The sequence below is a fragment of the Leptonychotes weddellii genome, chromosome 5, assembly GCF_054177405.1.
Source record: "Leptonychotes weddellii isolate Sample4059 chromosome 5, ASM5417740v2, whole genome shotgun sequence".
NCBI classification, from domain to species: domain Eukaryota; kingdom Metazoa; phylum Chordata; class Mammalia; order Carnivora; family Phocidae; genus Leptonychotes; species Leptonychotes weddellii.
In genome coordinates, this window is record NC_138373.1 from 104,049,263 (window position 1) to 104,064,205 (window position 14,943).

General features: G+C 55.1%; 1 protein-coding gene across 1 annotated transcript; it reads right to left on the minus strand.

The window, feature by feature from the left end:
• Positions 1 to 2,938: 2,938 nt before the first annotated feature.
• On the minus strand, positions 2,939 to 14,322 carry KRT82 (keratin 82). The gene is made up of 9 exons (XM_006751220.2): positions 13,918 to 14,322; positions 11,967 to 12,175; positions 9,531 to 9,591; positions 8,758 to 8,853; positions 8,224 to 8,388; positions 6,165 to 6,290; positions 4,457 to 4,677; positions 4,180 to 4,211; positions 2,939 to 3,661 (listed from the first exon to the last, which is right to left on the minus strand). Exons 1-9 carry the CDS (start codon positions 14,320 to 14,322, stop codon positions 3,423 to 3,425), a joined length of 1,554 nt encoding a protein of 517 aa, XP_006751283.2. The 3' UTR covers positions 2,939 to 3,422.
• Positions 14,323 to 14,943: the final 621 nt, after the last annotated feature.

A 14,943-nucleotide genomic window follows, 5' to 3' on the forward strand; every position in this document is an offset into this window, starting at 1 on the left:
AGATGGGCGGTCTATTGGAATCTCTGTTTCTGCTGACTCCAGGCCAGAGCATCCTTGTAGTTTTCAGAGCCTTGCATACTGATCAGCAAGGAGCTGGCTGGGGCAGAGTGACAGGGCTGCGGGGGGGGAACTGAGGCTTGGAGGCCTTGCTCTTCTGCCCTCTCCTTCCCTCTGTGTGGTTGTGCGGTCGTGGGCTCCAAACTCTCAGCAGCACAGGCACGGTGTGCTCGGGCTCACGGTTGCTGGTCCCTCAGCCTGGAACCCCCACCAGGCTCCCTTCCCCTGAGTCCTGCTGCCCTTCAGGGTCCAGCTGGCCTGGCCCTCCTCCTGGGGACCTTCCCGAAGCCCGGGACTAGGTGGGGCCCTCAGTTATGACCCCCTTCACAGCAATTCTCACATCTGTAATTTCCCGTTGCAGGTCTGTATGCCCTGCTAGGCTGTAAGCCCTGTGAGGCATGGATTAGGGCCCGGGCCCCATTTTAAACAAACAAACAAACAAACAGCTTGGTTGAGATATAATTCACATGCCATATAATTTGCTCATTTATTTTTTATTTTTTATTTTTTTTTAAATATTTTTATTTATTTATTTGAGAGAGAGACTGAGAGAGAGAGAGCATGAGAGGGGGGAGGGTCAGAGGGAGAAGCAGACTCCCTGCCGAGCAGGGAGCCCAATGCGGGACTCGATCCCGGGACTCCAGGATCATGACCTGAGCCGAAGGCAGTTGCTTAACCAACTAAGCCACCCAGGCGTCCCTTTTATTTTTATTTTTAAAAAGTTTTATTTATTTTAGAAAGAGAGCGAGCGCGAGCAGAGGGAGGAGCAGAGGAGGGAAGAATCTCAAGCAGACTCCCCTCTGAGCACGGAGCCCGACTCGGGGCTCCATCCATAACCCTGAGATCAGGGCCTGAGCTGAAACCAAAAGTCAGATGCTTAACCGACTGAGCCACTCATGTGTCCCTATAATTTGCTCATTTAAAGTGTACAGTTCAGTGGTTTTAGTATATGCTCAGACATATGCAACCATCAACATAGTCAAATTTAGAACGTTTTCACCGCTTCAAAAGGAAACTTTTAGCTATAATCCCCCACCCCATCTTCTCTCTCCAGCCCTAAGCAACCACTAATTTGCTTTCTGCCTCTATGGATTACCCTATTCTGGATTTTCATGGGAATGGAATCAAAGCATATATGATCTTTGTGTCTGGCGTCTTTCACTTACCATGGTGTTTTCAAGGATCACCCATGTGGTAATGTGTATGAGTACTTCATTCCTTTTCATGACTGAATAATATTCCATTGTGTTGCTATACTACATTTTGATTATCCATTCATCCACTGATGGACGTTTGGATGGTTTCCGCCTTCTAGCTGTTGTGAGTAATGCTGCTATGAGCATTCACATACAGGTTTTTGTGTGGACACATGTTTTCATTTCTCCTGGGTGTATATCTAGGAGTGGAATGGCTGGGTCCTATGGCAGCTCTCTGTTTAACGTTTTGAGGAACCGGCAGAATGTTTTCCAAAGTGCCCGCACCATTTTACAGTCCTTACTGTGGGCTCTAAGTCCTGTGTCTGTTCTGTCTGCTGAGTAAGTCAACCTTGATTGGAGCTGTCTTGTTCATCACTGTCACCAGCCCCTGGGTGGCCTGACCCAAAGCAGGTGCTTGATAAATATATATTGAATGAATGAAAAAGTGGATGAAAGCCTCCTTTTGAATATACTGTCCTCGACTTCCTCCCAGACTCTATCCTTACAACCTTCTCTGTGAACCTCTCTCTGACCCCCTTTCTAGACATAATCATTAGTTGCCTTTTCCTGTTGCTCCCATATTCTCTGCCTCTCATTATCTATGACTCCTCTGGGAGGAGTTTGTGGTGGGGGGATTGTTACAGGGGATCAGTGAGGCAACAGGAAGGTTTTGGGGGCCCCAAAAGGGTAGAACTGCTACTACCAAGCCTCATCTCCAGGTCTTGGGGCTCTCTAGGAGGGAGAGGGGACTAGAAGTTTCTCCTCCCTGGCTGGACTGGGGCCCATCTGCACAGCTTTCCCCAGGCCTGCACCTGACCTGCCCTGAGACTGGTCCGGGACGGGGAGGCTGCTAAGTATCAACATAATTCGGGCCCCCACAGGCTTTCTCTAGGACACGGGCAGGGGACCAGGTGGTGAGGAGGCCTACGTGTATAAGGCCATGGTTTTTAACATGGCAAGTGACTTGCAGTCTATTGGGGTGTGATATGCAGGTTTTAAATGCAATTTGTATGGATCCACATTTATTCCACAGGCTGTTTGCAGATCATTCATATGTAGCTTTTCCATGAGTATGATAACCTTCATTTCCACTCCCAAGCCCTCCCAGCTCCCAGCTCCCAAAGGCTGCTCATTGGTTCCCCTCCAGCCTTCTTGTACCCCACAGAGCCGAGTGAATAATCCGGATTCCTGCAGCCTGGGAACAGTCAGTTTATTGGGAACAGACAAGCCCAGAGGCTTATGACAGAGATGGAGGCTCCCTGGGTGGGTGGGTTCCTACAGGATGCAGCGCTAGGGGCCTCTGGGGAGATGGGGTCAGCGCAACACCTTCTGTGTAGCCCCTGAGCCAAAGCCTCCCAGGTGCTGGGCAGCCCCACATCACTATAGCCAGGAAAACATGTTCATATCAGACGGGAAGCAAAAGGACCTAGAAGGAGAGGGCTCAGGACCAGGGGCGGGGCTGGGTGGGGCAGCGAGGGCTATGTACGGAGGGTGGGGGAGGGTCTTGTTTCCATCGAGCAAATGGTGTCCGCTCGTGATTGTCTTTCCGTCCAGGAAGCATTCCACATCCCCTTGCCTTTGTTTTGGCTTTTGCCCGCCATCAGCTGCCAATGCAGGTCAGGAAAAAGATGTATTTTCATAGTGCGAGTCCAGCACCCCTGAGCAGGTAAATCTACTGCCCAAAGACCACCTCTCGATTCTACGTGCCAACCGAGAGGACCATGAACAGGTCTCGAGTGATCCTGAAACGGTGGCACTTGGTTTTGGAGTTCAGAATGGGATTTGATCATTGCAGTAGTGCATGTGTTAGCTGGGTGTTAAAAGAAGTTCACTTAGGTGTGTGAGAGCCAGACGAAAGGGAGGTGGGGAACTTCCAGGGGTCGGGAGTGGGAGACTGGCTTTGTGGGCAACCTTTCAGGGGATAATCCATAAAGCAGAACTTTGATGTGTTCACCCCGAGGGCCTAGCTTAGGGTCTGCACACGGCTAAGTGAGAGGTGACTCTTGGAGATGCCTGAGGGGCGCCTCCCAGTGAAAACCCAAGGGAAACGTGTGGTCAATACAGGAAGGTGGGGTTTGGGAATATCCTTGTCTTCAGCCCTGGTCGGGGGACAACATCCAGGCGGGGGGCTGGCGCCCTGTCCCTGGGCTTCCAGCCTCGGGGGCCGGGCTAACACTTGTAGGAAGAGCTGCTCCCAGCCCCTAGCTTCATGCTGGAACCCCGCCCGCTCACACAGCCCAGCAGCCCCTGGGGCTCGCAGGGGCTGTAGACTTCACCGGTGCCCACGACGCTGCAGCCCCCGCTGGTCTTGAGGACCCCGGTGCCCCCTGGGCAGTAGTCGGTCCTCAGCACGGGTGTGCTGACCACACACGGCTTGTAGAGGACTGCGCCTTTGGAGCTGCTCACGGCTGTGGGAACAGGGAGGGATGCTCAGGGTCCTGCAGCGTGTGGCTCGAAGAGCATGGCCCTGAAACCTCTCAACCAGGCCGTGCCCCCACCTGCTGCCACTCACCAACAACGATACTCCCATTCCAGCCACCCGCTTCCCACCCCAGCCACAGAAAGTGCTTAGAAGCTCTCCTCTTTCTCCAGGGCCTTGGCTTCTGCTTCATGCTCTCAGTTTCTACTTGTCTGAACCTGCTTCAAAACTGCTTTCTTCAGAGAGGCACCCCCTTGTCATGATGGTTCCTGGCAGCTTCCAGGCCCCAAAGCACTGAGGCCCAGCTGCATCTCTGCTCCTAATATAATTCTGACTCCCAAAGTTAAGTACAGCCCCTCCAACTGACCAGGAGCTCCTGGCAGACAGAGCTCTTCCCTGGTGTGGGGAGGGCATGCTGATGTCTGGGCCGGGGCGGTGTGGTCTGTCCTTGTTGGCTTGATCAGTCCCTAGGACCCCAGAGCCCCAGGGGAGTGCGCATCTACTCACAGATATTCACGGGCCCAATGCCTTCACACAGCCTGGAGGGAGAGGAAAGAAGACACAGGGTAACTGCATGGAGAACAAGGTGGATGAACGTGGGGCACCCCTCGTCCTGCCCATGCCACCGCCACTACTGAGCGCTACGTTCAGGAGGAGGGCCTGCGGATTCTGGGCTGTTTGGGACTTTCCCTGACTGTAGGACAGGCAATCCCACCACCCGCAGCCGCAGCAGCGACCAGAGGGAGGAGGGAGAATGTGCCCTTGGTGCGCAGCCCGGGCTCACCTGTGCTCCTCGCCCTCCAGCAGCCGCCTGTAGGTGGCGATCTCGATGTCCAGGCCCAGCTTGGAGTTCATCACCTCCTGGTACTCCTTGAGCAGGCAGGCCATGTCCTGCTTGGCCTTCTGCAGGGCCTCCTCCAGCCCCGCCAGCTTGCACTTGGCATCATTGAGGGCCGCCTCGCCCTGCTGCTCCGACTGGGTCACTGCGGCCTCCAGCTTGTAGCGCTGGGGGAGAGGGCACAGCAAGGCATTACTGGGGGCCCCGGGAGCCCTAGGCTGACTCTCAGAAGAACAGGGAGAACATGGTCATTGGGAGATAATAAAAAATACATATATTCGTCTCTGCCCCCAGTTCCTGGCACAGAACTCCTAAATCATTGTAATTTCCCAAGTGATAAAGAGCATTAGGAGCACCTTTTGATTTAATATTTGGTCTTTGACCCTGGGTTCTGACACAGAGTTCTCTAATCCTTTGGGATTCCTGGATGATAGCAATGTCTTTTGTTCTAATGAGGTGACTCTGGGTGAGTCCTCGATGGCTCCTGGATGGGGACTGGTCACCAGAAAGACCAAGCCATGACTAGAAGCTTGGGATTTTCAGCCCCACCCACCCATTACTGGAGAGAGGGGAGGGGCTGGAAATGGAGTTAATAATTGATCATGCCTAGGAGAGGAGGCCTCTGTAAAATCCCCAAAGTATGGGGTTCACATGGCTTCCGGGTTGGTGAACATGCAGAAGTGCTGGGACATTCATGTGCCCAGAGTGTGGCATAGAAGCTCTGTGTCCTTCCTGCCTACCCTGCCCTATGCGTCTCTTCTATCTGGGTATTCATCCATGTTCTTTATCATAGCCTTTTATAACGAACTGCTAAAGAGTAAGTAAATTGTTTCCTGAGTTCTTTGAGCCACTCTAGCGAATTAATCGAACCTGAAGAGGGGATCATGGGAAACTCCGATGTACAGCTGATGGGTCAGAAGCAACTGGGTGACAACTTGGACAGCATCTGAAGTGGGGGCAGTGGGGTGGGACCCTTACCCTGTGGGATCTGACGCTCTCTCCAGCTAGATAGTGTCAGAGTTGAGTTGAACTGTAGGACACCAGCTGGGGTGGCATAATTGGCTGGATGAACAGCTTTGTGAGTGTGGGTTAGGAGGAGGAAGGAGATTTCCTTCACAGTCATGGGGACATGCCAGATTCAAAGCTGCTGTGCCTCTCATCCTAGGATTGTGACATCTGGTTCCTCCTGAAATGTCGGACCACTTCTGTCTATAACATCTCAAGGAGATCTGAGCAATTTCTCTGGGGCTAATAGATTTGAAGTGTCTGGCTGGTCTTCACCAGCCTAGGAGGACATAGTGGGTCTGCATGTATGGACTCCTGGGAGTCGTCTGGAATTTCAGGATCACAGGACTGGAGTCTTTGGGTTAGAAGTGGCCATGGCAGCCATCTTTTCTGTGCCCCCGATGAGGGGAGTACCCTTGCGATTTCATCTGGGACTGAAAGTTGCCTAGAGTCTCTCGGGACCTTGCTGTTTCCCTAGGCTGCTGCTGCTGTTGGTCAGCTTTTGTAGAAAGGGCTTGTTCCCTCATAAGCGAGGGGCACAAGTTCATGCCCACTTCCAGGTGCTCCCAGGGAGAACGGACATGCCCCCCAGGACCAGCAGTGAGCCAGCCTGGGATGGGACCTCACGACCACGGCTTTCTGGCCTCACCTGGGCTTTCACATTCTCAATTTCTTGCTGAAGCCGCTGGATCAGCTTTTTCATTTCCAGGATCTCGTTCTTGTGGTTGCGGAGGTTGTCACCGTGGCTTCCGGCTGTCAGCCGCAGCTCCTCATACTGCCGGGAGAGGGACAGGCGGGTCAGAGCCCTGGGCACCCACACCCACACCGCGGTGCCTCGCAGCCCCCTGTTCTCACCGTCCGGAGTCTCTCCTCCAGAGATTTCCCAGCTCAGGGCTCTCTGGATTCTTATGCTTGTTCTGCTCCCCATCCCCTTTCTATTTCTGGTCAATTTTGGGGTCCTTTTCTGGGCTGCTTCTTATTTCCTTCCCCAGCCCTGAACATTCAGGCTTATTAAATGCTCCTCTAAGCTCTCCTTTTCTCTGTTTAACTGTTCCGTGGCTTGTCTTTTTCTCCCTAGCCCAGAGCCCCAGGGTCTTCTGAGGGCTCCTTCCCCTTTAGAGTTCCCTCTGGACCTTAGAAGGGGTTTCTGTGCTCAGCCTGGGATGCCTGACAGATCTGGGAGTGAGGACAGACCACGTTTGCCTCACCAGGGTGGGTATCTTCCTATATTCTCCTTCAAAACAATAGAAAACAAAATGCAGTGTTACTTCCTACTTTGACTTAACATTTTTTTAAACTTTTGCTGCTCCAAATTCAATTTCTGAATAATGTTTTATAGATTTACATCTATAGATTAAAAACAGTTAGCCAACTTTTCTGCATATAAGGGATGGGAGCATTTTGCATAGAGAAGGCAGAACAAATGATAAGCAAATCACTCTCTTTGGCTCTTTTGTCATTTGGCTGTTGTGACAAAGCCTGCAGCTGCCTTAGCAATATGTGCTCTCCTCATCTTCCAACAGAATTCTGCTTTTATTTGGGGTGGCAGTGAGCCCAGATAAGAGAATATTTCTTGGCTTTTTCATTAATGAGATCTATGGGTAACGCTTCCAGGAAAGCTGTTTAAAGTGGGGGATGACCCAGTTGGCGTGTTTCTTTTTCCCTGTGTTCTTCCTGCCTGGAATGAGCATGTGAGATTAGCGATATGGCAGCCTTCTTGGGACGTGAGGCAACCGTGAGGATTACAGCAATGTTAAGGAGAGCAGAATAGAAAGCGAGCAGGAGCTTGTGTCCCTGACGGCAACAGAGAACTCCCATGTCATCTGTGGGCAGTCTATTTCTGTAACCTCTTTGAGGACAGGGATGGTGTGACTCTTAGTATCCTCATAGTACCACACACCTCAGTAAGGCCATCCTTCCCTGGCCACCCTATTTAAAACCTCATTCCCACAACACTCCCTGCACTTCACGCTGATTGATTTTCTTCAAAGCGCACGCCACCATATAACGTACACCCACCTACTGATTCACCTTGTGTATTGTCAGCCCCTCCAGCCCCCCTCCCCTGTCCTCTAGAATGAAAGTGACACATAGGCAGGGTTTGCTGTCTATTCAGTCCCCTGCTGGAATCCAGCATCTAGAACAGTGCCTGGCATATGATGGTTGCTCAATAAACAGTTGTTGGATGAAGAAATGACCGAGCGAATGAATGCTTGGTGTCTTTCGCCGACAGGGTAGACGAGACAGAGACGATAATATTTGCGAAATCAAATTGCCCTTGGGAGTATCAATCTCCCTCCCAGCAAGCCCCTAATTCCCTCCATCTGGGGCTGCTTTAATGACCGCTCCTGTCCTACCATCAGTACCCACTGCACCATTAGCCTCCCTCACGCCCTGAAGCCCAGGGCCCTCTTTGTAGTCATTGCCAATTAGTGCTTCTCGAGTACTGCCTAGGGGAACACTTCCAGTGTCGGTGCGTGGGTAAAGCTGGGACGCCCCGGCACCCTGATGACAGGCCTGGGCTGCCCATGGGGTCCCCTCCCACATCCTCTGCAGGGACCTGGCCCTGGAGCCTGGCAGAAACAACAGGACTCAGGGTTTACAGGGTTCCCTGTGGTTGTGGTGTGAAGCGGCCCTCATTATCTTCTCACTCACTCCCTAGGAGAAGGGGGGTCTGGGGTCCCAGCCCGGCCCTGCCTGGGCCTCACCCGGCTCTGGTACCAGGCCTCGGCTTCGGCTTTGCTGCGGCTAGCGATGTCGTCATACTGGGCCCTGATCTCGGCAATGATGCCTTCCATGTCCAGCTCCCGGCTGTTGTCCATCTTCACAATGACGGAGGTCTCGGAGATCTGAGACTGGAGCAGGCAGATCTCCTGGGTGGGGGGCAGGTGGGAATGCGTGAGCATTTAGAGGATAAAGGTGGAGGGGGGGAGGGGGGAAGCAGCTCTGACCTTCCCAGAGCAGATTTGCACAGGACTTTGCAGAGCTGTCCTGAGCCTTCCATCACCAACCTGTTCTTCATCCCCCCTCTAGTCATGCAGACCCAAGAGCCAAGGTCTGGGCCCTCTGACTTCTGGGAGTCTCACTGCCTGAGAACCAGCTGCCCGTGCTGATTTCTTCCCGTGCTCACTTTTGAGTCAGCTTGCCCCGGACCGTACCCGCTGGCCGGAGCTCTCCCACTCCATCATGCCCACAGCACTGGCCCCTGACCGAGCCCCTGTGGGCAGTGGGGCTGCAGGTACCTCCTCATACAGGCCTTTTAGGAAGTCGATCTCCTGGACCAGAGCCTCTGCGTTGGTCTCCAGGTCAGCCTTCATCAGGAACGCCGTGTCCACATCCTGCGGCCAGAGCAGGGACAACGATAACTGGGGCCAGGGGAACGTGTAAGAGCCACCCTCTTCTCCCACTGGGCCACCTCCCAGGCAAACCAGTGGCTGGTGTGGGAACCACGTGTAGGTGCATGCGGAAGTGAAAAGGCGACAAAGCCAAGGATGGAGGGAGGAGCCCCAGCCCCAGGACCCTATGTCTGGGCCTGGCACCCTGATAGGGAAGGATCTGACAGAGTGGGTTTTGAAGGAGCCTTGACTACGGCTTCTCAGAGCCCTCTGCGTGGCGCATGGGCCATAGGACACCTCGGTGTCTATCTGAGAAACCATCGCTATTGTTTTCATCTTTTATGGTTGGAGGCAGAGGTTTTGTTTGGTTTTTGATTGGGCATTACCTCTATCTCCAACTTCTCGGGCAGGTGTAGACACAACCCTAACCGGGTTGGGCCCACATGAGTTGGGAGGTGGAGGCCAGGTTGATCACTGCCCTTCTGCAAGAAGTGGGGAACGGCTGGCTTTCCTCTTTCCCAGGGTCGGTAGGGTCGGCCCTGGGCCCCGAGGAGGGGAGAGGCCCTGCTGGGGGGTGGGTGGGCTGCAGACACGTTTGGATTCGGTCAGGGGCTGAGTGTGGTGAGGCCACCTGGGCCAGCTCAGGGGGCCTTCTCTCTCCCTGTGCCGCCCTCCCCCACCTTCTTCAAGGCGACAAACTCATTCTCAGCACAGGGCCGCAGGGAGAGCTCCTCTTCATACCTGGTGGATGGGCAGGAAGAAATATTTTAGTCTGGCTTGGGGGTTCAGAAGTAGCCTTGGTATCCAGCCTGAGGAGGGAGCCTGGGGGGCAAATCTGCCTCTCACTGACTTAATGCCCTAAGGAGTTGCCAGGCCTGGCCCCTGTTGTCACTGGACACCTGCAGCTCCTCCAGCCACCCAGGACAGTTGGTTGTCATCCTAGCCTCTCGTTAGCCACTGTGCGTGCTGACCTCCCTCCCCACTCCCCTAGTAGCCTGTTCCTGTGATTAATCATCTTCTGGGAAGTCCTTCTTAAGGCCACTTTCATTCTATCTTGCTATGAAGGAAGCCCACATCATCGAGTTGTTTCTTCTGCGAAGGTGGTGAAGAGTTGGCTGCCTTCTCTGAGTTGTTCTCAGATTTGGCTGCAGACACTGGAACCCCAGCCTGCCCTGTGCCCTCCCCGCCAGTGGAGGTCTGAGCCTGGCCTCTACTTGCAGAGGTAGCAATTACCCACTTTACCAGAGCCGTAGAGACAGCCCGGCCACCTCTAGGCTCCAAGGGAGCTCCTCGCCCACTCCCTGTCTCCCTGGGCAATGGAATCAGGGCCAGGGGGTTCAGTCTGGCTGGGATGACTCAGTCTGATGAGTGATATTGATCCATTAACATCCTCACTGTGCTTCCTGACGCCCATCCTTCCTGATTCCAGCAGACCTTGGCCTCAGCATGGGCCCTGGGAGCTGGAGCCTTCTACCTGGGCGTGAATCCCAGCTCGGGCAGGTGCTAGTCATGTGACGTTGGGGAAGGGACTTGGGTGAGGGACTTCTCTGTGCCTCAGCTTCATCATGTACAGAATGAGAATGACCCGGTCCAGCCTCACGGAGCTGCCGCGAGCTAACGCATACACTGGTTAGCGTCTGCCAAGCGCTGGGCCGCCCCGGCATGGGGTGCAGGCTGCAAAAGCGTTGGCTGTTACTATCAAACGAGCATTTGGTGTCATCCTTCTTCCCCCCGCTTTCCCCGTCCAAAGTCTTCATCGTGAGCTGCAAACCACGTCTCCTGCCCACCTTGTATGTTACCCGCCAAGAAAGGCATTGCTCCGGCCGAGAGGGCTGGCCTCGCCACATCTCGCCTGTCACGGTCTGCTTCAGTGGTCCTCTCTCACTTGGCACACTCTGGCCCTTCTTGTCACCTGCTCCTGTCCCTTCCCCTTTTCTGGGATCTACTCTGGACTCCCTTTTTGTAAGGCCCAACTAGAATGAAACTTCATCATGGCCCTGAGCAAATGGCACCTCCTTCAGGAAGCTTTCCCGGGCCCCGTCTGCGCCCTCACTGTCTGCGCATTCCTCTCCGCTTCTGCCTCGTACCCCATCGTGACAGTTTGTGCACATGGAGGTCTGTGCTGGACCGGGGGATCTTGAGGCAGGAGCCGGCTCAGCACAGTGTTTGGCACCCGGAAGGCATAGGACTGACCCCGCAGCACGAGTGGCCCCCACGTGGCTGCATTCCACTGACGCACCTCCCTTAGGAACCGTGGCTCTGAGCCTGCTTGGACAGCTTCTTGTCATGGAGATGTGTCTCTCTCAACCCTCCCCCACCAACATGTGCTCCCATGGACCCTGGACCCAGAGACACCCACCTAGGACCCATGAGGCCATTTATCCAGGCCTCAAGCCTCTTGCAGGCACTGGACCCAGCAGCCTGCAAGCTCCTAGTTAGCATCTGTTTCTCAGCTACCTTCTCCTTGGAGGCAGGCCGGGAGCTGCCCTCGGGGAGGGCAAGGCTAGCAGGCCACCTGACCTTAACCACAAGAGCTGGGGACGTAGAGCCCTGGTGGTGAGGGGAGGGGTGACGGCTTCCAGCTGTGGACTCGAGGTCCAGGAGCTGAGTATCAGGGAGTGAGGGAAAACGTGGGCCAGGTTAGCCTAGATGTGGTCCCAGGAGGTGCCGAGAGGGGCTTATCAGGAGGAAGGGACAGTGGGAGTAAAAGCTTGGAGGGAAGAGGGCTTGGGGGCCTGTTTGCGGAATAAGATGTGGTTCCGGATCTGAACGGGGATCGATAGAAGACACAGCAGACCAAGTGGTAGAGCAGAGCCCTGGAGGGCAGGAAATGGCAGGAGAAAGAACTAGCACTATAGGGAGCTGAGGAGGGCCTTACTGAGGGAGGGCGGCGGAAAGGGAGGTGAAGGCAAATATACAGGTTCAGACCTTCTCCCGCGTGCTCGACTGAGTGTCAGTTTCCTGGGTGTTCTGCCTGTGTTATCCCACTGCACTCTTGCCCTACCTAATCCACGAACTTGGACACTTCCCCTTGTAGAGATGGGGAAACCGAAGCCCAGGCTGTTGATGGAGCTTGCCTCAGGTTCCCTGGTGGGGTGAACGTGGGACACACTCACTTTTTCTTGTAGCTTTCCAGCGCGTCCTGGACGCTGCAGAGCTCAGACTCCAGCCTGGCCCGGTCCCCTGCCACGCAGTCCAGCTGCCGCCGAAGGGCGGAGATGTAGGCCTCGAAGATGGGCTCTATGTTGTCCTGACAGCACCTGTGCTGCTGCACGAAGTTCCACTTGGTCTCCAGCAGCTTGTTCTTCTGCTCCAGGAAGCGCACCTGCGGCCAAGAACAGGACGTCACGGAGAGCAAGGGAGCCTGGGGACCGTGGCTGGGAGACAGTAACAGGTGGCGGGGTGGGTGGGCAATGGGATCAGCGTGTGCTCTTACTCCCAACACACTGCTGCCAATGGGCTAAAATTTTTAGATGAGGCTCTTGGCGTAGCCTGGCACCTGAGGATAGGTCTCCGTGAATCCCCTGCCCAGGGGAGCTTTTATAAGACCTTCACCTTCCACCCAGGGGTCGCATGTTGTTATGGGAGGAGTACTGTCCCAATAGGCCTGGCACAGGGCCACCTTCCAGACCTGCCTGCCGAGCCTTGCGACTTCGGCCAACACATCCTGTCCCTTTAAGCCTTGCTCGGCTTCCTAAGGTTCCTGCTTGCTGTTGGGTCTGGCAAGCACTTCAGGAATCTTCATGCTAATGCAAACCGCTCACAGGATGCCTGGGAGTTCAGGCTTTCTTTGGTCACAGCCCAGGGGCACTCAGGGGATGTCAGATCAAAGGCTTGGTCCTAGGACTCTAAGCTCTCTCCCCCCACTCTGAGGCACCCTGCGTGGTTGCGTCCAAAACATGTCCCTGTCACGGGAACATGGAGAGCTACCTGCCAGCTTCTCCCTTTTGGTGGCTTAGAAACCGAGATGAGGAGACCTGAGTGAGCTGATCTCGGCCACCCCCTTAGCCACTGGCGGAGGGAACACGGTGTCCAATCCTTGAGAGCAATCTGCAGAGGGAGAAATGTTGCCCTACTTCTGGTCGACGGCCGCACCACTGGGGCGGGGAGGAGGGGGGGAGCTCCCAGCCTCAGGAAGGTGGTGTGATGTTGCTGAAGGTCAGAGCCCAGAACTTAATGAGCTTTAAAGATAAAACTGCAAGTGAAACAGTTCCCATTTACTGAACTAAGTTTCTTTTTGGAGCACTTTTACCTATCTTACCTCCTTTGACTGCCCACCACCAAGTCCCCCTTCCCCACCGGGCAGCAGGGGCCCCGAGGCTGAGAAGTGAGAGGTTTGCACAGGGCCTCAGGACAACAGTCAGGAGTGGAGCCAACACCAGGGCCCAGGCCTCCTGACTTCTGACCCAGGATTCTTTGCCCTACAGCTGGGGGCTCAGCAGAAACACTGGCTCAGCGCTTGATCCCAGGAGCCTCCCTGGGGTGTGGGGACAGGTGCAGAGGCAGCTGCTTGGAGTTCCGATTGGCCAGGTCAGTGCCTCTCAAAGGCCGCACACCACCCCTCCCTGTAGCCTTTGGGAGCTGTGGCTTTGGGGACAGCAACCGTGTGCTCCCAGCTCTGACTGCTCCATCTTCTCCTCACACCAGGCCTACTCTGGTGGCAAATCTGGGGTCACGGGGCCCATCCCTGCCTCCAGGCCCAAGGCTCTCACCCCAGCTCAGGCACTCAGAAGGCGGCTCTATTGTCACAGCCTCCTCTGCCTCGTTGGTTTTTCTTTTCAGTACCTATCATTGCTTTGGAAGTTCCTCTTGTAGTCTGACCTCAGGCAGCTCTGGTGATTTTCTCAGGTAACATTCAGAGAGAGATGACAGGAGAGTAAAAAAAAGAACTAGCAGGCAGAAATGTCTGGTGCCGAGCCTGATTGAAGCAGCTTTCAACGATTAGGGATCATACAGTACAGGAGAGGCCAGTCCATCCACCACGTCTTCTCTGTTGCCTCCCTGCCCCGGAGGCAAAGCGCCCTCTGAGTCCCACAGCCCCCCCCGAGCAGGGCGCCTCCCTGGTACCTTGTTGATGAAGGATGCGAAGCGGTTATTCAGGCACTTGATCTGCTCCTTCTCGTCCCTCTTCACCCTCTGCACGGCCGGGTCGATCTCCAGCTCGAGCGGGACCAGCAGGCTCTCATTGATGGTGACGGGGGCGATGCAGGCCGAGGGCCCACAGGGGACCCCCGCTCTGTACCCGAAGCCAGGCAGGCCACACCTGGAGGCCACCCGAGGCCTCCCGAAGCCCACATTGCACAGGCTTCGGGAGCCCAGGCAGCCCAGGGTGCGGAGCGCCCCCCCGCCCCCGGACCGGCACGGCCCCTTGCTCACGGCATAGTGGGTGACCATCCGGGGGAGGACAGCTGAGCAGGAGCTGAAGCTCTGACCGCCGTATCTGGACCCTGGCTGGAAGGAGCGGCAGGACATGGCGGGGGAGAGGCAGAGAGGAGGCTGGAGGGGAGAGCGCGAGGCCCGAGTTCTCAAGCCAGCCCAGCTTCCCCGCTTTTATCTCGTCGGGGGTGGTGGGCCAGACAGAGTCAAACCCCAAATCACCACTAACAGGTTTATAAGCTTGGGATGTTGGCAGTTGCTAAGTACCAAGGTGGATAATTAGGGTAGCGAAGAGCAAAGGGAAGGAGCAATGGGTAGTGTTGCTGTCCTCTTTCCTAGTTTATGGGGCCGATGAAAGGGGCCAACCAGACAGACGTTTGGCATATTGGGTGGCTCACCTTCAAGGAAAGGGGGATTTTGGACTGTATGCCATTTTGTGGTGGGGAGAGGCATGAATTATACACCCCTGTTGCCCAAAACTAGAGGCCAAATTAACTATGCTTGGGGATGCTCTATTTCCCCAAGGCTGCTTTTCTGCTTTTCTGCCGATGTGCCAGATGCAAGTGCCCTCCATAGGCTCTTGGGTGTTCCTAGAAGCTCCCTGGGAGGGAGGCTTTTGAGGTGGGAGAAGCCTCCACAAGCAGGTTGGGCCCGGCCCCTCCTCAGGCCAGGTGGGTGCTGGCTCTGGCTCAGAACCACTAAGGCTCCTGACACGGA